The 25,767-nt window shown below is 38.8% G+C and overlaps 2 protein-coding genes across 3 annotated transcripts; both read left to right on the forward strand.

Moving 5' to 3' along the window:
• The first annotated feature begins 418 nt into the window (after nucleotides 1-418).
• On the forward strand, nucleotides 419-12,601 carry LOC114352141 (lysosomal acid glucosylceramidase-like). The gene is made up of 13 exons (XM_028303617.1): nucleotides 419-435; nucleotides 1,702-1,780; nucleotides 2,817-2,947; nucleotides 3,094-3,154; nucleotides 3,329-3,488; nucleotides 4,167-4,323; nucleotides 4,733-4,893; nucleotides 6,169-6,292; nucleotides 7,770-7,883; nucleotides 9,237-9,384; nucleotides 9,888-9,967; nucleotides 10,783-11,063; nucleotides 12,448-12,601. Exons 2-13 carry the CDS (start codon nucleotides 1,711-1,713, stop codon nucleotides 12,551-12,553), a joined length of 1,593 nt encoding a protein of 530 aa, XP_028159418.1. The 5' UTR covers nucleotides 419-435; nucleotides 1,702-1,710; the 3' UTR covers nucleotides 12,554-12,601.
• Nucleotides 12,602-14,620: 2,019 nt separating this feature from the next.
• LOC114352148 (lysosomal acid glucosylceramidase-like) lies at nucleotides 14,621-24,183 on the forward strand. 2 transcript variants are annotated; one of them, XM_028303625.1, is made up of 12 exons: nucleotides 14,621-14,768; nucleotides 15,650-15,786; nucleotides 16,310-16,376; nucleotides 17,064-17,202; nucleotides 17,988-18,144; nucleotides 19,441-19,601; nucleotides 19,972-20,095; nucleotides 20,510-20,623; nucleotides 21,152-21,299; nucleotides 21,907-21,986; nucleotides 22,453-22,742; nucleotides 23,966-24,183. In XM_028303625.1, the coding sequence occupies exons 1-12, from the start codon at nucleotides 14,714-14,716 to the stop codon at nucleotides 24,066-24,068; spliced, it is 1,575 nt and encodes a 524-aa protein (XP_028159426.1). In that variant the 5' UTR covers nucleotides 14,621-14,713; the 3' UTR covers nucleotides 24,069-24,183. The 2 variants fall into 2 exon arrangements, with proteins under 2 accessions (XP_028159426.1, XP_028159427.1); XM_028303626.1 differs by having other exon boundaries at nucleotides 15,659-15,786.
• Nucleotides 24,184-25,767: the final 1,584 nt, after the last annotated feature.

The raw sequence follows: 25,767 nt of genomic DNA on the forward strand, positions 1-25,767 counted from the left end.
GTTTACGGATCTCCTCATTTCTGATGCGATCTTGTACAAAAGGACGTTCCATTTGTTAATTAAGTAGTTGTAAGTTTCCTCAGAGGTCTGCCCTGTGCTCTGTAGTGTAGGTAAAATTAAGATTTAGGTACTAAAATAAGCCTTTTTTTAGGCTACACATAATACTTGTTCCAGCCTCCCTATACAAAAAACAAACGTGACAGTCAGTTGTAACTCCGAAATCACTTCATATTTTTATAAGCAGTTTTCAGTTCAATGAATATTTATGAGCTGCATAAATTAGTTTCGGATTTCACAGATACATACCTACTCGTAACAGTAAATTTTGTGTCATAAAAGTAACAAAGAACAGATTCACGACCGCAGTTCCTTTGAAGCATTGTCGGGATAAGTATTTATTTTGGTAGCTTACATTCTGTGTTAAAATTTACTGAGGTAAGCCGGTGTAGGTTTGAAGTATTTTGATGATAAGTAAGTAGATTGTTTTAGAGAAATTTAAAAACTTTTAGTCGTAGGTAAAATGCTTGGAGTATAATAAGTATGTAACTACCTATTAGCTCGCTAGGTTGGTTCACCATGACAAACATCAAAAATCTATCGAACTCCATACCAAACACGCCGGTTATCGCTATAGATACGGTTAAAGTTAGGTGGTGCAACTCAGCCTTATTAGAGTAGGCGCACATCGTTGATTTTTCGTCGGCCGATAGTTTAGTCGGGCAGTTGATCAGTACGGGCATGTATGGGAGTGCGCACACTACGCCGATTCGATTTGGCCGATTCTTCATACAATTTTAAATCATGCACAACTATCGGACAACTAAAAATCAACGGTGTGCGCCTACTCTTAACGTAATATCGTTGAAAAAGAGGCTGAAAAATAACTGCTCGATACGACCAATAAAAATAAGTAAGCTTGACCTCCGGAGCTTTAGACTTTTAGCGAAGTTTCTGGGATCGATTCCAAGAAATTTAAATGGTAGAAAAATACACACAACATCAAATAAACCGCACCTTCCGCGACGCGAACTTTAAAGATTTTCTTCTGACACAATCATGGTACCCCCAAGTACCCCAACAATATTGGTGTTATTGAAAGCCCAATAAATATCCTTAAAGAAAAATACATTTTATTTCTAAATAAATGATTAACATCATAAATGTGACTTGAAAATAGACCTTACTTTGGGCTCACCTCTGGGATCAATTAGACCAATTTTTATGGTTATAAAACCAAATAAAGATCTCACGTGTCCTCTTTAACAAATGGATAGCGATTAATCCCAACTTAACAGTTTTATAGCCATAAAAAATGGCTATAGCGTAACTACCTATTTTTTGAAGAAGTGACTCTGGATCCTTGTAAAGATACATTTTTGGGGTAAAAACCTTTCCTTTAATGAAATGAAGTTTAGAACTAGGCTTTCAAATGGTACCAATGTTGGTGGGAAGTGGACGCATACGTTTGATAAGTGTTTGTCGCGGGAGGTGCGATTTATTTGATGCCGAGTGTAGTTGGTGAGTCTAAGTCGGTTATTATTTTAATTACACCTCCCGTGAATAATGACGTGTGCATCAAATCTGTTAGCTAATATTTGCCCTTTAATATGACGTCAGAAGTAGTTACCGACTAATCAGAGTTGATTGAGACAGTTGGTAACTCTTCTCCCCTACAGTCTTGAACTTTCATGGTCTTTTCAGGAGTTAAAAATGGGAATACAAAGGAAAGTAATTTTACTATTGACTTTGGTTATACAACTGTCAATACACTGCACTGCTGGTAAGATTTAAGATTTAGCATACTTGAAAACATAACATGAAAACCGAACTTTGAAAACCTTAATCCGGCAACCTAACTCGAAAGCAGAATTTCTCTAAAACGTAAACAACTCTGAAAATCGAGTTTCGAAAACCTGTCTTCGATAAGTTAACTTTTCGAAAAGCTAACTCCGTTAACCTAACTGGAAAACCGAACTCCGATAACCTAATTCGGGAACTTAACTCCGCTAACGTAACTTTTTGAAAACCTAACTCAGTAAACCTAGCTCAAAAACCTAATTCGATTAACCTAACTGGAAAACTCAACTTCGATAACCAATTCGGAAACTTAACTCCGCTAACTTGACTAAAAAACATAACTTGAAAACCTAATTCGAAAACATAATTCAAAAACCTTACTCGAAAACCTAACTTGAAAACCTAATTCGAAAACCTAACTTGAAAACCTATTTTGAAAACCTAACTCGAAAACCTAATTCGAAAACCTAACTTGAAAACCTAATTCGAAAACCTAACTTGAAAAACTAATTCGAAAACCTAACTTGAAAACCTAACTTCGATAACCTAATTCGAAAACCTAACTCCGAGATTAAGACTTTTCAAAAATCTACTTCGAAAATCTCTCTTTTTTAAAACCTACGAATAACCTTGATGACCTTTCTGCCTAAGTTAGGTATGAATAATAATAAGAATACTTAAATATGATGTTTGTAAGTATTTTGAGTTATAACAATAGACACATCATTCTCATGGGTGAAAAAATTAAATAATTATAATTTATATGACATTGACATTGTGTAACATTCAATTGAACCACGATTGAACAGTGTCCTCTGCCGACCGATCTTCAAAAGTGCACTGTAATGTACTGAATAAATTAAAAATTAAACGGGTTTAAACAAAAACCTACTCCTCACTACTAATATTATAAACGATAAATTAGGTAATCTGTCTATTTTACACTAATCTGCTGAACCGTTTTAGATGAAGTATCTATAGAGATAATTATTGTCACTTTTAAAAGATTGTGTTTTTAGACAAGCCATGCTGGAGCCAAATATTTGACCAGAACAAATCAACAGTGTGTTTATGTACGTCAGAATATTGTGATGAGTTGATCAGAGATGAACCATCGCTTGGAAACTACGTTGCGTACACTTCTTCCGAAGTAAGTAAAGTAAAATCAAAATATTAAAATCTAAAAATATTTATTCAATTTTGACCAGTATTTCGGGACTTAAGAAGTAACTAATAGTCAAGGTCAAGATGTAGGTAAATTAACTACATTAAAAATAATTAAACGTTATTTTTTAGGATGGCTTGCGGTTCCAGAAATCCACGAAATCTCTTCAAACGTTTAATTTTGATAGTCAAGGTAAGTTTTTCGTATCTCTTCTAACAAAAATACAAAAATTGCAAGCATAATATAACCATAAGTACTTGTTGCTTTATATGTAAGTACATATGGAGCACACTGTGTGCACAATTTTGTGACAGAAAAAAATCCACGCGGGCACGCGGGCCCGCCTTAGTATTAAATATTTTCCAGCCGCAACATGCACGCTCTCCAACTACTGCTACCCAGCTCTGTATTTGAACACCAGCCGCCTGTACCAGAAGGTAGAGGGCTTCGGAGGAGCAGTCACTGATGCCGCCGCCATCAACTGGCTTAGCTTGGAGAATGATACATTGAGGCAGCACCTTATTGAGTAAGTTTGTAAATTAAAATACAGAGGTTCTCATAGGGAACTGTGTCCATCCAGGGCTTGAGAGAGATGAGGGGGATGAAGGAAAAGCAGATACGGATACCTCCGCCATTAACTGAGGCAGCATCTTATTAAGATTAAGAAACCAAAATGTAGGGGTCTCGACCGGGAATTGATGAATTAATAAGCGAACAGTAGACTGTATTACAGGTTTATTGAGACTTCGTTAAACAGCAAGTTAAAATAAGCAAGGGGGCGCGCGCTGTTTCTCCGGTGGCGTAAGGTGAAGAACGTTACTATTTTGTATGGGCCATTGTGAAAATGGTGGTGTTTACTTACTTGATCTTCACTGGTTGGATTTTGACTGGCGGACAATCTGTAGCTGGCTACACAGGAGTTGCATCGGTGGGAACGAGAGGTAGGAAAAGAAAAAAAAACTTGTATAGTATTAAGTTGTACAGAAGACGCCCCATCTTTATGTTTATGAAAACTGACTTGGTGCTATCGGAACCGCCGTAGGCGTTTGTATTTGCAGTAAGTCCGTTACTTTATTATTTTTAAGATATTCTACGGGACGCCATTATGGTAGCTAAGGGTTACTTTGGGTATCCACCACTCAGAGAAAATCATCTTACCTAAGTATATCTTCTTTCAGCGCAATTAACATAATATTTTTTCCAGTGCGTACTTCAGCAGGCAAGGTCTGGAATACAACATGATACGAGTGCCAATTGGAGGATCGGACTTCTCAACGCATCCTTATGCTTACAATGAGTACCCAGAAGATGATGTGCAGCTCTCAAATTATACTTTGGCTCCAGAAGATTACGAATATAAGGTAATTTCTTTGTAAGAAGGACTTTTTACTGGAATTTGGTCATAAAATATGTCTCGCTCTAGTTTTCTAGTCTCTCCCAGACAACTAGAGCGAGACATATTTTATGCTTCCCAGCGAGAAGATTGCCTGAATTGTGCTATTTTAATTTTGAATTTCTTTAATATTCCTTTTTTGTGGTGTGCAATAAAGGGTACCTTAACTATCTAATAGAGAGTGAATAGGCACTTACAGGACAGATATGTACCATCCTAGACTGCATCTCACTTAAAACCAGGTACGATTACGATCAAATACTTACCAATTTCTTTTGAATCGTAAACTTGAATCTATGCTTGTGCATGACTCTTTTTGATGTGTTCTTTCATAAAAATAATCTCATCTCCACTAATAATAATAATATTCTTCCCAGCTGCCAATGATCAAAGCAGCAATGGAAGCTGCACCAGGCTGCGTGCACGTGGTGGCCTCTCCCTGGTCTCCTCCCGCCTGGATGAAGACCAACAACAACATTACAGGCATCAGTCGCCTCAAAAAGGAGTACTATCAAACCTACGCTGACTACTATTTGAAGTAAGTAAGGTAGCAGGAAGACGCTAGACCAGCGTTTCCCAAACTTATTTAGTCTACTGCCTACTTTGAGAATAAATTATTTTTTAGCGCCCCCCATTTTTGTAGTCAAGGGTCGAGCTCAGTCGGTGTCTAAGAGTCCTCCTAGTAGATGACGCCTCCCAAACCTCTACACAACGTCCCGATTTTTTTTTCTGGGTCTCTTACCGCCCCCCTTTAAGCCTGCAGCGCCCACAAGGGGGCGTTATTGCCCACTTTGGGAAAGACTGCGCTAGACGCAGGCCGCTACCAACCGGGCAGCATGGAAAGCATTGGGGGATGCCTATGTTCAGCAGTGGACATCCTGTGGCTGAGATGATGATGATGATGAAGAGAAGCTTAAACAAATCGCCCCAATCAGCAGTGGAGCTGTGCAATGTAAGGAGCCTCCGACATTGGCTCACTCATGCCCGTTTTCACTATCAATCCCAAATTTTTGTGACCCCGATAGTAACATATAGCAGGAATTTTGTTTTCATAGGGGTCACTTAAAAATTAAGGATTGATGGTAAAAAGTAAAACCCCTTTCAAAAGATTGGAATCTTTAGGGTGGGATACTTATGCCCCTTTTTACCATCAATCAGTAATTCTTAAATGACCCCTTAGAAATCAAAATTCCTGGTATGTGTTACCATAGGGTCACTGGGGGGATGCAGTAGGCCTTCCTGTAGAGCGGGAAGAGACCTTTGCTTGGGCCGCCCTCCCCGTTAGTAGCGATAAAAGCCGTGAAACGAATTACTTCACCACGATGACAAACCGAAGGTCGACACGACCAGAAGATAGGGGTCACTTAAAAAATAGGGATTGATGATGAAAACGGCCATTAGACCCACCCTTAGTATTGGCACTTGTTTGCACTAATACCATGTTGATCTTAATTCAAAATTCAAAATATTTATTGCTTCATCATCATCATCATCATCAACAGCCCTTTACAGTCCACTGCTGACCTATGAGCCTCCTCCACTATAGTGGAGGGTTTTGCCATAATCCCCATACTTGGCAGGCGGGTTGGAGAGCGCTGCTTCCCGTTCTCTGTCCGATGTGTAGTCCCTAGGTCGCCTCTTATGACACCTACGGAAAGAGTAGGGTGTAGTAGGTGACAAATGTATTCTACTCTGCCGTCACCACACGGCACGGCATTTATTGCTTACTAAGTGACAATTTGTAAAGGTGTAAAGTACATAATATACAGGAGCTTAAAGACTAATTCAACAATTTGATGGTCTTCCATTGAAGGTTCCTTCAGCTGTACGCCAAAGAAGGTGTCCAGGTGTGGGCCGTCACCACAACCAATGAGCCCACGAATGCGGTCCTTAGCGACACGCCGTTCAATACCCTAGGCTGGACTGTGGTAGACCAGGTGGGTGTAATTATGCATGGACCTTATAGAATAATAAAAAACTTTATCAACACAGTAATAACACTTACAATATAGTCCGGTCACCTAGCACGTAGAATTTCGTCCAATGACCCCAAGCTACCCATCCTAATCACTCGCGCGGAGTCGCGCGTAATTATATTTCTGTCGCGCTCGCACACTCACTGCTGCCGCCAGTCGCACAGTCGCGACAGCAATATAATTACGCGCGAGCGATAAGGATAGGTAGCTTGGGTTCATTGGACGAAATTCTACGTGCTCGGTGACCAGACTTTAGTAGGTAACAGGACAAAAACAATGGTTATCGAAACATGCTCGAAATGGCATGTCAAGAAAGAAGCTGGTCTTCCTTAAACGCCATGTTTTTCCATGGCATTGTGTAGCCTTTCGAGGTGACTGACATAATTTTTTTTATTAATTTAGTAAAAGCTCTTATTACCATGCCGTTAGGTTTACTTATTGCCACTTTACTAAATGTGCAATACCTAACTCAAGTATATTTTAATAATTATTGTCATTGCGCAATTAACTATCAATTGTTTTTCTCGAAATGTATTTTTGGTTAAACAAACTTTGTTAATTAAAATAAGATAAGGAGCGTTAGGTATTTTAAAAAGTTATTTTTGTATTCACAAGTTAGTCATTATTTACTATGGACTTATTTTTCCTGGAAAGTTTTTTGAAAGTTTAAGGCTGAGTTGCACCACCTTACTTTGACCGTAACTATAATGATAACCGGTGCTTTTTGTATGGTTTTATGGCTGGGTTGCACCATCTTACTTTAAAACTTTTTGGAGGAATTTTAAAGTAAGATGGTGCAACCCAGCCTATTGTGTTCTAATTTAAGAAATGGTAGGTTTCCGATTCAAATCAAATCAAATCAAATCAAATCATTTATTTCGCTTGAAAGTGGTACATGTAAGTGATGGTAAAGTAGATTAGAGTAGTATCACACATTTCACCAGAGTATGGCATGCAAAAATATAAAATTTAAACAATGTCATTTTAAGTAATCATGTCAAAAATAGAGTTATTAACATCAAATAGAACACAAATATTAGATATGAATAAAGTCACCGAGTATGTAGTCAAAAATTAGAATATAAATATCAAGGTTACAACAACTTCCCTGATTTAAAATAATTAAAATATTCGTCCATTGAGTAAAAACGTGATGTATGTTTATACCTTATCAGCATCGAGTCTTTTTCCGACAGATGACGTGTAGTTGTACATTATGTATTCTGTGGTTGTACCTCAATAATTAGGCTGGGTTGCACCATCTTACTTTAACTTTGACAAACGTCAAAAATCTGTCAAATTCCATACAAAAAGCACCGGTTATTGTCATTGTTACGGTTAAAATAAGGTGGTGCAAATCAGCCTTAAATAATTATTATTATCAAGACCTGCTTAGGAATTTGTTATCTTCATACAATGAGTTTTCTACAATTTTCAGGCTGACTGGATAGCGAATAACCTAGGGCCGACTCTGCGAAAGTCGCAGTTCAACACAACCCTGATCCTGGCAGTGGACGACAACCGCGACAAGATTGTTGATTACTTTAATATCGTAAGAAACTCATTCTTGATTTTTTATTATAAACTAGCGGCCGCCCGCGACTTCGTACGCGTGGATCCCGTTTTACCCCCTTCATCTATCTTACGCGGCTTAGATTTTTTCATACAAATGTTTTATTTATTTATTTATTTATTTATAGGTACAGTTACAGTACATAGAATACTACTTATTTGGAAAAAAATACAGCTACAAATCACTTACAAATCTATGGACCAATTACAACTGCACACAACTATGCCTAATAACTTAAGTGCTTAGTTAAAACAACAAAAACTAATGTTAGCTACAACAACAACTAATCCAACAATCTAATCAGCATTTCTTAATTTATTTTTAAAAACCCGTTTTTATCTCCCGTTCCCGTGGGAAAGCTTTAAGTTTGCATGCCAAATTTCAAGCGTCTAACTTAAGCGGTTTAGATTTTTCATACAAAAGGATTTTCCAGCTAATTCCCGTTCCAGTGGGAATTCCTAAGTATACTATAACCAGCCCAGGAGTATGAAGAATAATTGTACCAAGTTTCGTTAAAATCCGTCGAGTAGTTTTTGTTTCTATAAGGAACATACAGACAGACAGACAAAAATTTTACTGATTGCATTTTTGGCATCAGTATCGATCACTAATCACCCTCTGATAGTTATTTTGAAAATATATTTCATGTACAGAATTGACCTCTCTACAGATTTATTATAGGTTAGATAACCCCATTGGGAGAAAACATGAAAAGATGGCCCTGTCAAAAACCATTGCTTGGAATCACGCCAGGATAATCCTACTAATGTTATAAATACGAAAGTTTGGATGTTTGTTACAGTTACTCTTTCACGCAAAAACTACTGAACGGATTTTGATGAAACTTTGCAGTATTATTGTTTATAACCCAGATTAACTAAAGGCTATAATTTATGACGATCTGTGTCAAACTAAATTTCACGCGGGTGAAGCCGCGGGAAAAAGCTAGTTTCATATAAATTAAAATTATATCGCAGTCCAAAAATGTAGCAAGCTTAGCCAGAGAAAATAGGTTCTCAAATAGAATCTTGGATAATGTAGGTAAGTGTTCGACGATCAACGTCCTCAAAAAAGAAAAATGGTTGGTACTTAGCTGGGCGAATAAAGCGGGAGATACTTCGTTCGTTCGTTCGTTCGTTTCAGCTGAAAGACGTCCACTGCTGGACAAAGGCCTCCCCCAAGGATTTCCACAAAGACCGGTCCTGCGCCGCTCGCATCCAGTTGATACAATGATGATTCAGCCGTTACTCTAATGGTTTAGTTGGACCTTTCAGTAATGCCTGCTGCTGCTACTGCTTACCGTATGCTCATAAACAATATTTTACATTGCAGTTGGCCTACACAAACCCACTAACTCTGCAGTACATCGACGGGGTTGCCGTCCACTTCTATTACAACAAGTTGGTCCCCCCAGAGATGCTCACGTTCCCTTTAAAGAACCACCCAGACATTTTCGTCATTTCCACCGAGGCTTGTGCGGGTAAGTAAATAATCCTACTAAAGCCCGGTCTGTGAGCACGTAGAATTTTGTCCAATGACCCCAAGCTACCCATCCTTATCGCTCGCGCGTAATTATACCCATCCTTATCGCTCGCGCGTAATTATACCCATCCTTATCGCTCGCGCGTGGGTGTGCGAGTATATACCTACTATTTGTCAGGCAAAATATAAGTAAAATCATTGCTTTGTATGAAGTTTGGATTCTTTGGATTGATTGGTAAATAATGATCGCAATACTACTCCTCATCGCCATCGCGGCATCGCTCGGCCCGTGCGTCGCTAGTTTTGTGCCCGCACCTAAGACAGGTAGTGAAGGAGAGATTATGTTTGCCGTGACAGATTATGTTAATATCACATGTCACGGCCTTGGGAAACGGCTTAGTTATGGGCTATGTCTGTAATACACGGAACACACAGAAAATAATAACAGACAATAGTATAGGTACATACACTTAGAAATAACTCTACACCTGTTTCTTACAGGATTTTTACCAAATGAATACCCTAAAGTCGACTTGGGTTCTTGGTCCAATGCTCAGCTGTACATCCGGGATATCATAGAGGTAATATCTATCTATCTATAATCTATCTATATAAATAAAAATGAATTGATGTTCATTAGTCTGATTAAAACTCGAGAACGGCTGGGCCGATTGAGCTGATTTTGGTGTAAAAATGTTTGTCGTAGTGCAGGGTAGGTCTAAACGGTGAGCAAATAAGGAAAGATTTGCTTATTTATTGCCTTTAAGGCGGAACAGAGTTCGCCGGGTCAGCTAGTTGTTATCTATCTATCTATATAAATAAAAATGAATTGATGATCGTTAGTCTGATTAAAACTCGAGAACGGCTGGGCCGATTGAGCTGATTTTGGTGTAAAAATGTTTGTCGTAGTCCAGCGTAGGTCTAAACGGTGAGCAAATAAGGAAAGATTTGCTTATTTATTGCCTTTAAGGCGGAACAGAGTTCGCCGGGTCAGCTAGTTGTTAATAAATTAATAAATTATCTATTTAAATAAAAAACTTTTATTCTTACTGCTTTAGAACTCCTTTGTTTTATTAACTAACTTTTGGAAAATAGTTTTAAGTAAAAATTCGGAATGGTCCTACATACTAAATTCTTTTTACTAAGCTGGTCACCTAAAAACACCTACTTCAAGTCACCACACAAAAGATACTAGTAAATATAACTGAAGAAATGTTCAGCCTTCATTTTCTCCTCTTACTCCTTCATAATCGACTAAATAAGTTGTTGATAAGCGACCGCAAATATCTTCACACATAGACTTTCAATAGAAATCATTGGGGGAGGCCTATGTTCAGCAGTGGACGTCCTATGAAATGACGATGATGATGACATAGACTTTTAAAACCTTTCACAGGATTTAAACTACAACGTCACTGGCTGGATAGACTGGAACCTCTGCCTGGACCAGCAAGGAGGTCCGAACTGGGCCAACAACTTCGTGGATTCTCCCATCATCATCGCCGACGATAAGCAACAGTTCTTTAAGCAGCCGATGTACTACGCTCTTGCGCATTTCTCGAAATTCATACCAAGAGGTTCTAGAAGGATCCATGTACAGAGCTTGTGCAAGAAGAATATTGAGAACGTATCTTTTTTGACACCGTTCAACACAATTGTAACTGTTCTTCATAATAGGTGAGTAATCTATAATCCAGGCGTTTTCAAGGCGAGAGTGAATAGGCACTTACAGGGCAGATATGTACCATCCTAGACTGCATCTCACTTAACACCAGGTGCGATTGCGGTCAAATATCTGCCTTTTATGCTAGCATAAAAAACGTTTGACAGACGGCAGACATTAATCTGCTTGGTTGAGCACTCATCAAGGAACGCAGCAGTTCTGCTGCAGCACTACTGACCCCATTTCTGCTATAACTGTTTAAGCTTCAACCACACCAACGCGTGCAGATCGCCATCGCCGGCGCAATCAAAGGCCAATGACAGGTCGCGCGATAGGGTTGCCAGGTCCAAAATCACAAAAGCCGGACTTTGTGCTTCATTTGGCCGGACATTTTACCCTAAAAGCCGGACATGTGACGGGGGGGGGGGGGGGTAATTAGTTGTCAGTTCACGAGTGAGTACTATCATCATCGGTTACTATCCAACATCCTGATGCGTGCGCTTCATATTATTCTGTGGCTCGACTTTCGCCTGGCGCGGCAACCAAATAAAAAGCCTAATAAAAGCCGGACAGGCCGGACAAGGCAATATTTGGCCGGACAAGTCCCTAAAAAGCCAAACATGTCCGGCTAAAGCCGGACGCCTGGCAACCCTACGCGCGACCCATGACAGTTCACGCGACCTGTCATTGGCCTTGGCGATCTACACACGTTGGTGTGGTTGAAGCATTGGTACATGAGATGACATTCCCACCCTCGCAGCAATGAAGTGGTAGCACTGTTGTATGTAGCGGAGCTCGGATCATACAATAAAGCTGGACAAATAAAAAAAAATGTGATTGAGATTGTAGCGCCGAAAGACTGGCGCTCCTTATTATTATTTTCAGCACTTCTTTTACTAATTATACTTTTTATTTTAAAAGCTCTGGTAGAGCAAATCTAAGATTATTGTTTACGGATCATTCCGTCAATTAAATATGGACCGATTTTAAGAAATCTTATGTTGTTCGATATGTACACTTCTGTACCTCTAGTAGGAAAAACTTTCGAGTTCGTTTCGTTGCGTATTCAAAGTGTCATCGAAAAATTTTGTATGAAAAATTAAACAGCGCCCCCTAGGGCGGCTATAATATAGGGGGCGCTGTTTAATTTTTCATACAAAATTTTTCGATGACACTTTGAATAAGTACGCAACGAAACGAACTCGAAAGTTTTTCCTACTAGAGGTACTGAAGTGGTCCCATTGCCAAGTCAGGATCTGATGATGGAAAATAGACGGCAATTCTCATTCTTCAAAAAAAAATACGATTTGTGTTTACTACTAAACTTTCTTTCTTTCTAAACATACAAGTACCTACTTGTAATTTTTTTTTTACTTGAAGTTCATGGTTTTTTTCCAGCGGTGAAGCGACAATGGTTGACCTGGTGACGTGTCACCGCCTAGCCTCCGTGGAGGTTAGGAGGAACTCCATAACCACTGTGGAGTTTGTGAACGAGCCCTGCTAATACAAAATGTTTTATGGAAGTGTAAATAACGTGGAATTTACTTTCATATTTGTGTTGGTTTTAATTTGTGTGATCTTTTCCTGATGATGAAACCCTATAATGCTTTGCCAGACTGCCAGAGTGGCTGGCTAGCTTTGTGAATTTTAGAAAATAGTACCTAACCTACTTACACACTTTGAAAATAATATTCAGATGGTATTTCATCCTACTATCCTATCCTACTAATAATAAATGCAAAAGTTTGTAGGGAACCTACATTATTATTACACTTATTACTATTTATTACACAAAGCTCACACAAAAAAATATTTCTACATCTTATAATTATATTATTAACACATTAAAATCATACACATTACATTCATACATCACGCTAACATACATACATTACGCAAATACAAAATATTTATCCGCACAAGCAAACCCGATAGTAATTCATACCTACCTACCTAATTTCATACTTTTAAATATTCTAGTACCTGACCGACCTAGATTCATAAAATAAAGACTAACTCAAGCTTTTTATTTTTAATAAATGTAAAAATGCGTAGTTTTGCCAATACGTTTTCTTTCATAAAGCTAAGTCAGGTACCTAGTTTTGAAGATATTTCTAAACGACAAAATCCAGTGCCGTCGTATACATAGACGTATACTGCGATCACTGACCTAACTTCTTGATTTATTTGTTACTTGTTCTGTTAATTACAATTCTCAATCAGTAAATAATTTCTTCTTTCTACCGTGTTCGTCGTACTATTGTCCTCGTAAAATCATCGTAACCGATTGTTGTAATCGGATTACATGAACATCACTCGACCATATATGTCCATTTGGACATATCGGAATGGCACGCTTTGACGAGCAACTTGCTGTATCTACTCTAATCCATATCTGTGTGCGTCTCGGTACGTCTCACTTGCCGGCTCTATAAAATTTTGTTGTGTAGATGATGATGGCAAATCAAGCTAACCATTTTACAATAAATGCATTGTTGGTCGTGCTACCTAGCAGATTACCTGTCGAACTGATAAACTGATTTATTAATTTATTGTACTCCATAACTCCGTAAACGAACCAAAGTCGCTGACATAGCCCGACGGATTAGCAAGCTGAAGTGGCAATGATCAGGGCACATAGTACGTAGAACTGACGGCCGATGAGGGCAGAAAGGTTCTGGAATGGAGGCTGCGTACCGGGAAACGCAGCGTGAGACGTCCACCTACAAGGTGGACCGACGACATCGTAAAGGTAGCAGGGAAGCGCTGGACGCAGGCCGCTACCAATCGATCAACATGGAAAGCATTGGGGGAGGCCTATGTTCAGCAGTGGACGTCATATGGCTGAAATGATGATGATGATGACTCCATAAATTATTCAAGTTCCTGTGAATATTACTCGTTCTCCTTTGTGTAAAGGGACGTATGCATTGGGTACCCTGTCAAAAAGTTGTAAAGCTATCGCATCTTATCTATTTGTGAGTTATCAACAATGTAAGTATTAACTAATATCAGTTTTATTAAACGAATGATTGTTTGTTTGTCGACTACAACTTTTCCAGAACTTGCTACCGAAGAACCATCAGTAGGTATACTATCTTACAGAAAAATGACTCACCAATTCACCATATAAGATTTTAACTAAAGTACACGGTGTACACAGGATGATAAACATATTGATTAGCTTTATTTACGCCACTAGAGCAAAAATATTAATAGCTTTGGTTAAATTTGGAGATTTTTAAGTATTATCCGGAAGGCAAACCTTCATTTATTTTATTTCTAAGAAATGTATACTTCGCGCCAACAGAAACTAACTACTTTGCAAATAAAGTTTGATAATTTAAAAATTACCTCAATGTAATTTAAATTATTGTAACTAATATCCTGAACATTTTAACTAATTAGCAATTAAAAGTAAGTGTGCAAATTATTTGATAGCCGAGTAATTGTTATCTTTTTCGCACAACGTGTCATGGGAGCCATAAGTCAACTGAGGTCAATTTTACGACCGACTGTACATCAAGTAAACACAATACAAATATCAACGGGCAATTTATTGTGAGCTGAGTCTGTTCACACGACACAACCCGGTCGACCGGTATAGTGACTTGACGTCAGATTATCATAAGAAATCGTTTTATTAAACACGAATGTAACAACGATGTTACATAAAGTGTTGTGTGTTGTAGTGTTACTTGTGTCACAAGGGTTTACCGGTATGTTATTTTGAATTTTGTTCGTTGTTTTTGCAATATTATACCGGTCACTGCTTTTGTCATCTAAAAATAGCGCGATTCACAATAACAAACGAAAAATATTTGATAACACGGTTGCTGTGGTTTATAAAGTTTCACATGGCCGTTAGAGTTTTAACTGTATACTTAGGCTGGGTTGCACCATCTTAATTTAACTTTGAGAAACGTCAAAAATCTGTTAAACATATCGTCATAGTTACCGTTAAACTTAAGTGGTGCAACTCAGCCTTATAGTTCAAAAGTTTCATAACACACTGATTTAGGTATTTAAGTTTTCAGTTAATTTAACTGTTTCCGTAAATACCTGAGTTGGTTATAACGATTTTTTTGACTCGACTAAAAATGTTCACACAATTTTAACAGTCAAGATCGCTCCGTTTCTTCTTGCCATGCCTTTCATGATTTAGAACAGTAAAACAGTTTCATTTTACTTTTGACCATAACTCCATACTCGGTATTTTAATGTCTCTTTGTTGATGCCAAAGAATGGGCAATAATGCCGTTTCAATAAGTACATACTACAATAATGTAAGTGCGGACCTCTAGACCCCAGGTGGTTATCCCCACCTCTTGTTCCCACTACTGCAACTCTTTTATAGCCAAGATCTACAGTTTAGTCTCCAATAACATTCAACCAGTAAGTAAAGATTGAGGAGTTCCAGAGATAAATTTACTCATGAATCATCTTAGAACATCCTTTCTCAAGAGTATAATTTTATCGAAACAGTTAACAAACAAAGATTATTATGGCTGTTTTTGTCTGATAAGCTATTAAAAATGCTGGCATCTGCTTAGTTTTTGTGTCTTAAGATATGTCGAGACAAATCTAAAGACTTAAGTAGTTATTTCAGATAAACCATGTTCAGAGCGACAAATCAGTGGCCAGTCGGTGGTGTGCGTGTGCAATGCCACCTACTGCGACGAGCTCACGAGGAAAACTCCTGGGGAAGGCACCTTCGTCAGCTATACATCCTCTGAGGTGACTTTTGAGCAGTTTTTTGAGTCTCGGCACACATTAAATAATAGTATCTAAACTTGAAGAGGTGAAAGAGCCACAAAAATTCGTTAGTTTGTTTGTTTCAGCCTAATGATGTCCACAGCTGGACAAAGGCCTCCCCCAAGGATTTCCACAAGACCGGTCTTGCGCCGCACTCATCCAGACACCTCCCGCGACCTTCACCTGATCGTCGGTCCACCTTGTGGGAGGCCTGCCCACGCTACGTCTTCCGGCTCATGGCCACAAAAATTTAAGTTGTAATATTTAACGACCACTGTGGTCGAGTGGCGCACAGCCACAGTTCCAGCTACCCATTTCTGATCCTGTGGTCTCGTTCTATCAACGAATGACCAAAACAGAAATCGGTAGCTGGAACAGTGGGAGTTTGATTTTGTAAGACCCGAAATTTATTTTTAAGTTTTGGTGATAGTAGATATAGTTAATTTTAAGGATTCGCTAAAAGGAAAAAAGCAAAATAATTAAATTATGTAATTGTTATTTTCAGTCTGGCCTCAGATTTCAAAAGGGGATCGGAAGTCTGTCTGAATCTAACGAAACTGGTAATAACACAGGTAAGTAAATAGGCAAATTAAAAAGGTTTACCTACCTTTTTAATTTGCCTTAACTTAACTTGCTCAAAAACAACATTCAGATATTTATAGTCGACTTTCACATACCCTGCAAAGCAGGTAAATAATGAACACAGACGTCACAAGCACAAGTTGCATCAAGTAAATAAACATTGAGGACATAATTATGGCGCATTGAAATGATAATTAATATTCAGCTCATCATCTCGCTCTAAAATATACATCTCATTTAATACAGTATAGATCTATAAACTAACTAAAGTCGCTGATATAGCAACGACGAATTAGCAAGCTATACAAGCATAATGGCAACAGACAGGGACAGTTCTGGGAACTGACGACCGATGGAAAAGCAAGCTACTGCAATGGAGGTCGCAGGAAGCCGCTGGATTCTGGCTGTTTTAAACAGCCTAATACGGTAATCACTAAGGTATTGTGGCTGAAATGAGAATGACGATCTGTCTATGAAACTTAGCAGCTTGTTTTTTGTCTTGTGTAGTTTGCCCTGATGGCTCTTTTGAGATGGCGGGAGATCGTGCGGGGAGTTGTATCCGCCTCTACAACCGATGAGTACAACGCCTCAACGTGACCATGACCACTCTGCCAAGAGTGAAACGGTTAAGAAGAGTCTGCCCTGCGACTTCTACATCTAAACTTCTTCCATTCCAGGAAGCTGCGGGTACTCGTTGACCCTGGACCCCTCGACGGTGTTTCAGACCATAGAAGGGTTCGGTGGAGCCACCACGGACGCAGCTGGAATGAACTGGAAGAACCTGACCGATGCCACTTTGCAGCAAATACTTATTGAGTAAGTACCTATGTCTTAAAGATACCGTACCTACTTATGTAGGTGGAAAAGAAGCATCTCCTCTAAAAGCGACTAAAAGACAATATGCGAACATCAGGTCTCCCAAACCCGTCTGGTCAGCATGGGGACCAGACGGACCTTTGTTTGTCACCGCTTTGCAATGGAGGGTAGTCGAACCTTAACTTCAAACTCCTCCTTGTTCTTCTGATTAATTTCGTTGCGGGCCCAATGACAGTTTAACTTTCCCCCGGGACAAACTTGACCTTCACTGGTTGGGTTTTTATTGGCGGTCAAGCTGTAGATCAGCGGTTCTCAAACTTATTTTATACACTTTGAGAATAAATTCTTTTTAGCGCCCCCATTTGTAGTCGAGAGTCGAGTGCTCAGTCGGTGTCTAAGAGGCCTCCTAGTAAATGACGCCTCCCAAGCCTCTACACAACGCCCCGATTTTTTTTCTGGGTCTCTTACCGCCCCCCTTTAAGCCTGCAGCGCCCACAAGGGGGCGTTATCGCCCACTTTGGGAAAGACTGCTGTAGATCCTGGCTACACAGTAGTCGCAGCGGTGGAAACGAGTCCCGTGGTCAGCATGAGGAGACTAGCTCAAATCTTCCATTTGCCTCAAAAAATTAGACGAGGTGCTCTACCTGCAGTGGGAACTAAATGACCATAATGATGATGATGACTATGTCCATTTAGGAAAAAATATGCTTGTCCCAAATCTTCTGGTACTGGTCACGCATTTGTGATTAAAATTCAAGATTTAATATGAGTATTGTCTATTTCAGTTCTTACTACAGCAAGTCTGGGCTCGAATACAGCATGGCAAGAGTGCCTATTGGAGGGACAGACTTCTCCACGCATCCCTACGCGTACAATGAGCTCCCGAAGGATGATGTAAAGCTAGCAAACTTCTCATTGGCTTACGAAGATTTTGAGTATAAGGTATTACCATAGTATTACGGACTCTAGTCGTTAAGTTTGAGGCTGAGTTGCACCTTCTGGCTTTAACTTTGACAAACGTCAAAAATCTGTCGAACTCCATATAAAAAGCACCGGCTATTGTTATTGTTACGTTTAAAATAAGGTGGTGCATCTCAGCCTAAATGTTTAAATGTTGATTGAGGAAAATCTATACTGATTTGAGATCCATGGCGAAAATTCTGTTAAAAATCATTGAAATTATTAGTAGATATTGGTCTGAGTCGTGGTCGTGGATTTCAATCTGTCTTAAAAGATAACTTTCACATTGTTATTGTCTATTATTTGTGCAGGTGCTAATTTTACAGGTGCCTAACAGACTAATTCAGGCTTAGTCACTACCCAAAAAATTATATCTCTACATTTTAATTTTTTACTATTTGTACATGCAAATTCAGGCTTTGTCCCTACCCGAAAAATAATATCTTTACTACATTTTCATTTTCTACTATTTGTTCAAATACTATTGGTACAGGTGCCTAACAGGCCAATTCAGGCTTTGTCAATACCCGAAAAATAATATCTTTTACATTTTAATTTTTTACTATTTGTACAGGTGCCTAACAGGCAAATAATTTAGGCTTTGTCCCTATCCGAAAAATAATATCTCTACATTTTAATTTTCTACTATTAGTACAGGTGCCTAACAGGCAAATTTAGGCTTTGTCCCTATGCGAAAAATAATATTTTTACTACATTTTCATTTTCTGCTATTTGTGCAGGTGTTATTTGTACAGGTGCCTAACAGGCCAATTTGGGATTAGTCACTACCCGAAAAATAATGATTATTTTGCAATAATTTTGAGTTACCTGTTTTTAGACACGAGGTTAAGGTTACTTGCTAGCAGTTCTATGTTATTGATTGACAAGTTAAGGTAATATACAACAAAAATAAAATAAAGATGCAAGTTTTTAGTGTGTGACGTGAAAGCAATACTATTCCAATGTCAGTCAAACAAATGTATGATGGCTTATTTTGAAAAGAAGAAAATTAATAGGTATCGCGCAGTTTCCAACATTTGAAATGTTTTCTGACTAAATTAATAATATTATTATCACAATTACTACCCTAAGTGGCAACAATATTCAATATGACTGTTTAAGTAAGTACTACCTATGTACTTAGAGAGTCGACTATTTACTTTACACGAATTAATGGGCTTATAACAAAAAGTTCAACGACCGCTCTGAACACATGTTTAAATTGTCATTTAGTATGTAAATTACATTTTAATTAATAATTATATTGTACCTTTTCAGATCCCCATGCTCAAAGCAATCCTGGCGGCCGCTACCAAGCCAGTGCACCTGGTGGCTACGACCTGGTCTCCTCCGGCCTGGATGAAGACCAACGACCAGTATACAGGCTTCAGCCGGTTGAAGCCAGAGTATTATCAGACTTATGCTGATTACCATGTAAAGTAAGTTTCCTGTGAGGTTTTGAATTGTGAAGGTATTTAATAAAGTATTTCAGACCATGGAAACACCGGCTTCAAAACTGGGAAATGTAACAGAATTTGAAATGTGTCTGTGATGGTGATGTTTTCAAGGATTTGAGGTGCAAATGCTTTTGATGTATGATATTAGAATCCAGTAAGGTATTGAACTCAAACATTGAAAATGACTCGAAAACTGTCAAAAATTGTTGAAGTGGTCTCTATCATTAATGGTCCATCATATTGGATAGCAGATAGCAGCTATATTATGTTACGACGAGTCCTTTGAAATCTCTCCGAATACGCACTGCGTTACAAGATAGGTGTAATAATAAGTCGTATTTTTCTGTCGTAGGTTTCTAGAAAAGTATACTGCTGAAGGGATACCTATCTGGGGCATTACGACTACAAACGAGCCGATAAACGGGGTGTTCAACTTGGCCTCCTTCAACTCTCTTGGCTGGTCACCGAGTGATATGGTTTGTACCATCCCAACTATTAATATTATAAATGCGAAAGTAACTCTGTCTGTCTGTCTGTCTGTCTGTCTGTCTGTTACGTTTTCCCGCTTAAACCTCGCAACCGATTTTGATGAAATTTGGCATAGAGATAGTTTGAGTCCCGGGAAAGAACATAGGATAGTTTTTATCCCGGTTTTTGAAACAGGGACGCGCGTGATAAAGTTTTTCTGTGACAGACAAAATTCCACGCGGGCGAAGCCGCGGGCGGAAAGCTAGTACATTTAATATTCCTTAGTTGTTCCTTTTCACACAAACTTAAACAGTTGACTATTAAAGTTTGATGGAGAGGCAAGTTAAATTTTGCGAGTTTACCCTTGTTTTTAGTACGTTAATGTATTGTATACTTAAAGTTTCTATTGTTTCTCTTTCCAGGGAAGTTGGATAGTGAATAACTTGGGACCAACGATACGGAATTCCACCTTCAAGGACCTGAAGATTATCACACTGGACGACCAGCGAGTCACCATACCTGTTTGGTTTAATTTGGTAGGATTTATTATTTACCTATTTTAAATTTTAGCGACAATAGTCCGGTGTCGGTGTCGGTACGGCTATCATGAAAAACTTTTGAGCTCGAATCGCCACCAAAAGATTTAGTACGAAAACTACAACAGCGCCCTTGTGAACGTGTCGTAAAGTGTAATATGAGAAATGGTTGCATGAAACTTATTTTGAGAATCAAAATTGTCACGTTATCGTTTATTCGAAGGTTGAGTATTGAATTTTGTCGAATACGCAAACGATTCCAAGACGAAAGTTGTTCATGCTAGAGGTACAGGTCGGATCGGAAGAACGCGGGTTCGATCCCCGCTGCGTCGCTAGGTACCTATCACCAACCACTCATAACACAAGCATAATAAGCTTATAACGAGAGGTTTGCGGGACTTTATTTTTAAAAAATGGAAAAAAAATATCAATCTATATTATTGTGTTAAGTGCTAAGAAAACCTGAGAAAAATGTTAATCTTTTTTTTTCCAGAAATCTCAATCTTATATTTATTTATATTTTCACAGATGATAAAGAAGTATCCAGAAGCTCTCCAATACATAGACGGAGTAGGAGTCCACTACTACACAGACAAATTCGTCCCCGCATCGGTTTTGTCCCTGATTTCCAATTCACACCCGGACAAGTTCATACTGGCCACTGAAGCTTGTGAAGGTAAGCAAAAGTATTCATCATCATCATCATCATCACTTCAGCCATAGGACGTCCACTGCTGAACATAGGCCTCCCCCAATGCTTTCCATGTTGATCGAAAGTATTCGCCCGCGTTAAAATCTGAAGCTGGTTCAAAACCGGAATATTCGGGGCTAACGGGACTATTAGTAATTTGTGAAATATCAAATTATGTACTAATAATCTTTTTTTATTATTTATTTATTTATAAGGCATACTGACAACATATAGGTATAAGTATTATACTCTTATGACTAAAATTTATGAAGATAACATTTCTGATAAGATTAAAAAAAACCGTACCTCTATTGTTCCAAAACCTAACTTGGTCGAAAACCTGTTCGAAAACCTATCTTTTCGCAAACCTACCGTCTTGTTTGAAAACCTAACTTAACGAAAACCTAATTTCGTTAAAAACTTAACTACTCGAAAACATAAGTTGTTCGAAAACCTAACTTTTAGAAAACCTAATTTTCGAAAACCTTAACAGTGCCAAAACCTAGCTTTTCAAAGACCTAGATAGATGTTCGAAAAACTATTATTCGAAATCCTAACTTTTCAAAACTCTTATATTTTTCGGCTTTTACAGGTTCAGCGCCATGGCAAACCGAGAAAGTGATCTTGGGCTCCTGGACCAGAGCAAAAAGCTATATCGTTGACATCATTGCGGTGAGTGTTCATTTGATTTATTAATGCACCTGTCCTAACAAATCTTCGTTCGTGTCCAAATGATGTCCACTGCTGGACAAAGGCCTCCCCCAAGGCTTTCTATAACGACCGTATAGTGTATAGTGGATGAGGATCATAGTCCAACAGTGGACTGTAAAGGGCTGTTGATGATGATGATGATGAGTAGCTAAAAATCGATGGGCAGTTATCTGACATGGACACTTCGGGACCTCATATTACAAGTTAAGGAACCATGTTTTACGAAATAGGCGATATAGCCTTAAGTAAGTAAGCGCGAAACTTCCAAGTGTAAGGCAATCCAAGTATCGAATCATATCGATCTAACCATAATAATATGGTCACTACCGCTTATTTGGATACCCAAATTCTACGATGATAACCGGCGACGACAGCTCTTTTTGACACCCAGATCACATATACTATAAGATTGTGTGTTTTATTCCAGGATCTGAACCACAACGTGATCGGCTGGATAGACTGGAACCTCTGCCTGAACGACCAAGGAGGCCCCAACTGGGTGAAGAACTACGTAGACTCCCCGATCATCGTCTACCCTGAGAAGAACGAGTTCATAAAGCAGCCCATGTACTACGCTATGGGGCACTTCTCTAAATTCGTGCCGAGGGGCTCCAGAAGAATTAAGTCTACGGAGAAGAAGTCGCTTCTGTCATCTTCTTTGGACAATGTGGCTTTCATCACGCAGTACAATACGGTAGTCGTCGTCGTTTATAACGGGTGAGTTAAATATTTTTTTAACATACATAAATGCAACAATCAAGTGGACAGCCTTATACTTAAAGGTAGCAGGAAGGCGCTGGATGCAGGTCGCTAGCAACCGGTCAACATGGAAATCGTCGGGTGAGGCAGGGGACGTCCTGTGGCTGAAATGATAATGAAGATGACATAAAATGCAATAGTACATAGACAAGAAAGCTGACTTTCATGATAGCGGTTTTATTTTTATTCATCGAGGATATAAAAGAGGCAGATGCTTTTCCGACTGAAGCAGACGAGTTAGGCCCAGAACACACGGTAAAACGCCACTGCAACGAAACTGCAACTTCTAGTTACTTTTGAGTTGCATCTCTAAGTTTCTGCTATAGATTCCGTTGACAGACCACACATGACGCGACCAGTTAGACCGGTTTTTTAAATCGGTTTCAAACTGGTCGCGTCATGTGTGGTCTCTCAACGGGTCTCTGTGTTCTGGGCCTTACTGTCATAACTAACTAATACCTACCTAAATAGTTTTTTTGGTGGTAATATTCATAAAGCCATCTTAGAAGATACTAATATGGCTAATGTAAAGACAGAGAAGCAAAATAATATAATTACGAGTAAGTAGGATCGAGCTATACAAACTAAGCCTCTACAGGGTCACAGGCTGTCTCATTGTTTCAAAGCAGAACCACCATGATACCTCATTATGGTGGTTCTGCTTTAAAACAATGAGATCATACAAGTGGGATTTCCTCGCAAAAAACAGTCAGTAACCCTATTATGTTTCAATAATAGTTAACAAACACACACACATTAAGTGTAACAATAAAGAGTAGAATCACGCTGTAATCCACAAATGGAATCAGGCCATTAACAGAATAATGAGTACAATTAATTATTATTATTTCGCGTAAGCACCGACTATTATTATTTTGATGATGCTATGATAACTCTTAAGTTTAAACTTGGGACCCGGAATTACACTTATACTTACCTTATATGGAGATGTAGGTGAACTCAAACACTTAAAAATTCAGCTGATTTATTTATTTAGATTTTTATCTTAGGATCTTACACGGATAGCTCTACTAGTTAGCCAGTGATATACTCGTAAACATACCCGGAGTTTATGCAGTCACAGCTTGAAGCTGTCGACACTAGCTGCTTCAAGCTGTCCGTGTTTGGCGAGCTTTTATACTAGCAATTTTAATATAATTTATTAAAAATTATTTTTTCAGTGGGGGACAGAGAGATATCTGCATAAAATTGGGCAAAACAAAGGCCACGGTGTCATTAGCGAGCAAATCTGTGGTCACCGTGGAATTCCCCATAGAACAATAACGAGGAACGGACATGTACATATTTTATTATAATTTATATAAATGATGGTAACATGACTGTAAAAGTTACGAGACCGGTTATTTATTTAATAAAAATTTTGTTACTTAAAATCTACTGTGCGGTTTTCATTAACTTAGTTTCCTTCCTCCTCAGCAAAATGAGTAGGTACTTCTTTCAAAAATTAAATAATGCAAACATATGGCTGCTACAGAATACCAGCGTTATGCTCTAGGTTCTAACCTAAAGCATAACACATGCTGAGTGGCTGCCATTTTGATTTTAATTAAACAAACTATGTAGGTACACTGTTATTGTAGTCTAAGGATTTTGGACTAAATAAAAAAAATATTCTTCAAATAATAAGAGCCCTATCTAAGAGTAGATCTTGGGGAGCAAAAAGTCAATTACTTGGGTTAAAATTACAGAAAATGAGTGGATGACTCAATGAGTCTGTTAATAAACGTTCTTTAACTAGAGGATCGTCTAGCTAGATTAGTAATTGAGAGTGGGGGTGCTCCCCTTGTAAACACAATGACGCGTTAAGGGCAGGAAATCGTCAATAGAGCTGATGATGCTCGTCATTTGATAACAGATTGTTCGGGGAGCGACCAAGTGTAAGACAACTATCAGGACAGTGAACATCATAGCACACATGTATGTCCTTTATAATTTGAAAAACTTGTAAATGCTTTTTTATCACTAAAAGACGATGCATGCTTAGCTATAGCCGCTACCTATAGGTCTCTCCCAAGGATTTCCCTAAAGGTCAATCATGTGCTGTTCACATTCAGGCGCTTCCCGCGATCTTGTTCATTCCACCAACGGGGAGGTCTGGAGTGAAAAAAGTAGTTGCTCACAGTAAGGTGATGTTTGTGAATAGCATTAATACACATCCCAAAATTTCCTTTTTACTTTTAAACCTACCGCTGCTTCACTTCGGAACCATCATGGTCGGCCAGTACTATTCTGTTGTGTGGCCTCTTCGTGACATATTCACGTTGTCGTTGTTAGGATTGGATGGATTGTTTAAATGTAGTGACAGTCAAACTGGGTCACCATTATCAGCCTCTACTCTAGTTTTAAGTTACTTACTAACAATAATTATGACTCAAGTAAGTCGAACAGAAGAAAGTGTCCCATTCAAGTTTATTCATACAGCTTAGTCACTTGGTCTTCCTACAATACGGCTTCGTTGTGGTGAGTCATAATGCGTTTACTGAGTGGCCGCGCAAAACGACGAATGTGCTGTTAACCTTAGATACACGGTGTTCTGTATTCTATGCTTTATTATTTTCTTTAACATACTTGTGAATTTAAGAGAAAGCCTTTCTGGTCTAGTGCTCTAGTGGTAAGACCACCTGCTTCATACCCAGAGGTCCCGGGTTCGATTCCCAGTGGGGGCAGATTTTTCTATTCGGTTTGGTTGGCGGCAGAGCTTGTTCTAAGTCCGCCTGGCTAGCTACCACCATCTTAGCTTAAGTCCTTAAGTCGCTTAAGACCTTAAGTCGCTAAAACAAAAATGTTAGTAGCATTGTTGTGTTCTGGCAGTTGCAGGTAAGATAGCCAGTTCCTCTGTAGTTAAGGATTCCGGGTGAAGCTCACTTCCATCTTCGGCGTGATGATCACTTTCCATCAGGTTAGATGCATCAGATGCATGCCAAGAGTTTCCTCTTTGTGATTAAAAAAAAGAGACAGCGCA

Source organism: Ostrinia furnacalis, unplaced genomic scaffold (assembly GCF_004193835.3).
Source record: "Ostrinia furnacalis isolate ACB-3 unplaced genomic scaffold, ASM419383v2 OfSCF1259, whole genome shotgun sequence".
NCBI lineage: Eukaryota > Metazoa > Arthropoda > Insecta > Lepidoptera > Crambidae > Ostrinia > Ostrinia furnacalis.

Excerpts from the sequence above, each read along its gene's own strand:
- LOC114352141 (XM_028303617.1), top strand. The coding sequence starts at position 1,711 with ATGGGAATACAAAGGAAAGTAATTTTACTATTGACTTTGGTTATACAA. Across the intron at positions 6,293-7,769 it reads GCTGGACTGTGGTAGACCAG|GCTGACTGGATAGCGAATAA; the intron begins GTGGGTGTAATT and ends TACAATTTTCAG. Across the intron at positions 9,385-9,887 it reads TTCCACCGAGGCTTGTGCGG|GATTTTTACCAAATGAATAC; the intron begins GTAAGTAAATAA and ends TGTTTCTTACAG.
- LOC114352148 (XM_028303625.1), top strand. The coding sequence starts at position 14,714 with ATGTTACATAAAGTGTTGTGTGTTGTAGTGTTACTTGTGTCACAAGGG. Across the intron at positions 15,787-16,309 it reads TCAGCTATACATCCTCTGAG|TCTGGCCTCAGATTTCAAAA; the intron begins GTGACTTTTGAG and ends TGTTATTTTCAG. Across the intron at positions 20,096-20,509 it reads GCTGGTCACCGAGTGATATG|GGAAGTTGGATAGTGAATAA; the intron begins GTTTGTACCATC and ends TTCTCTTTCCAG.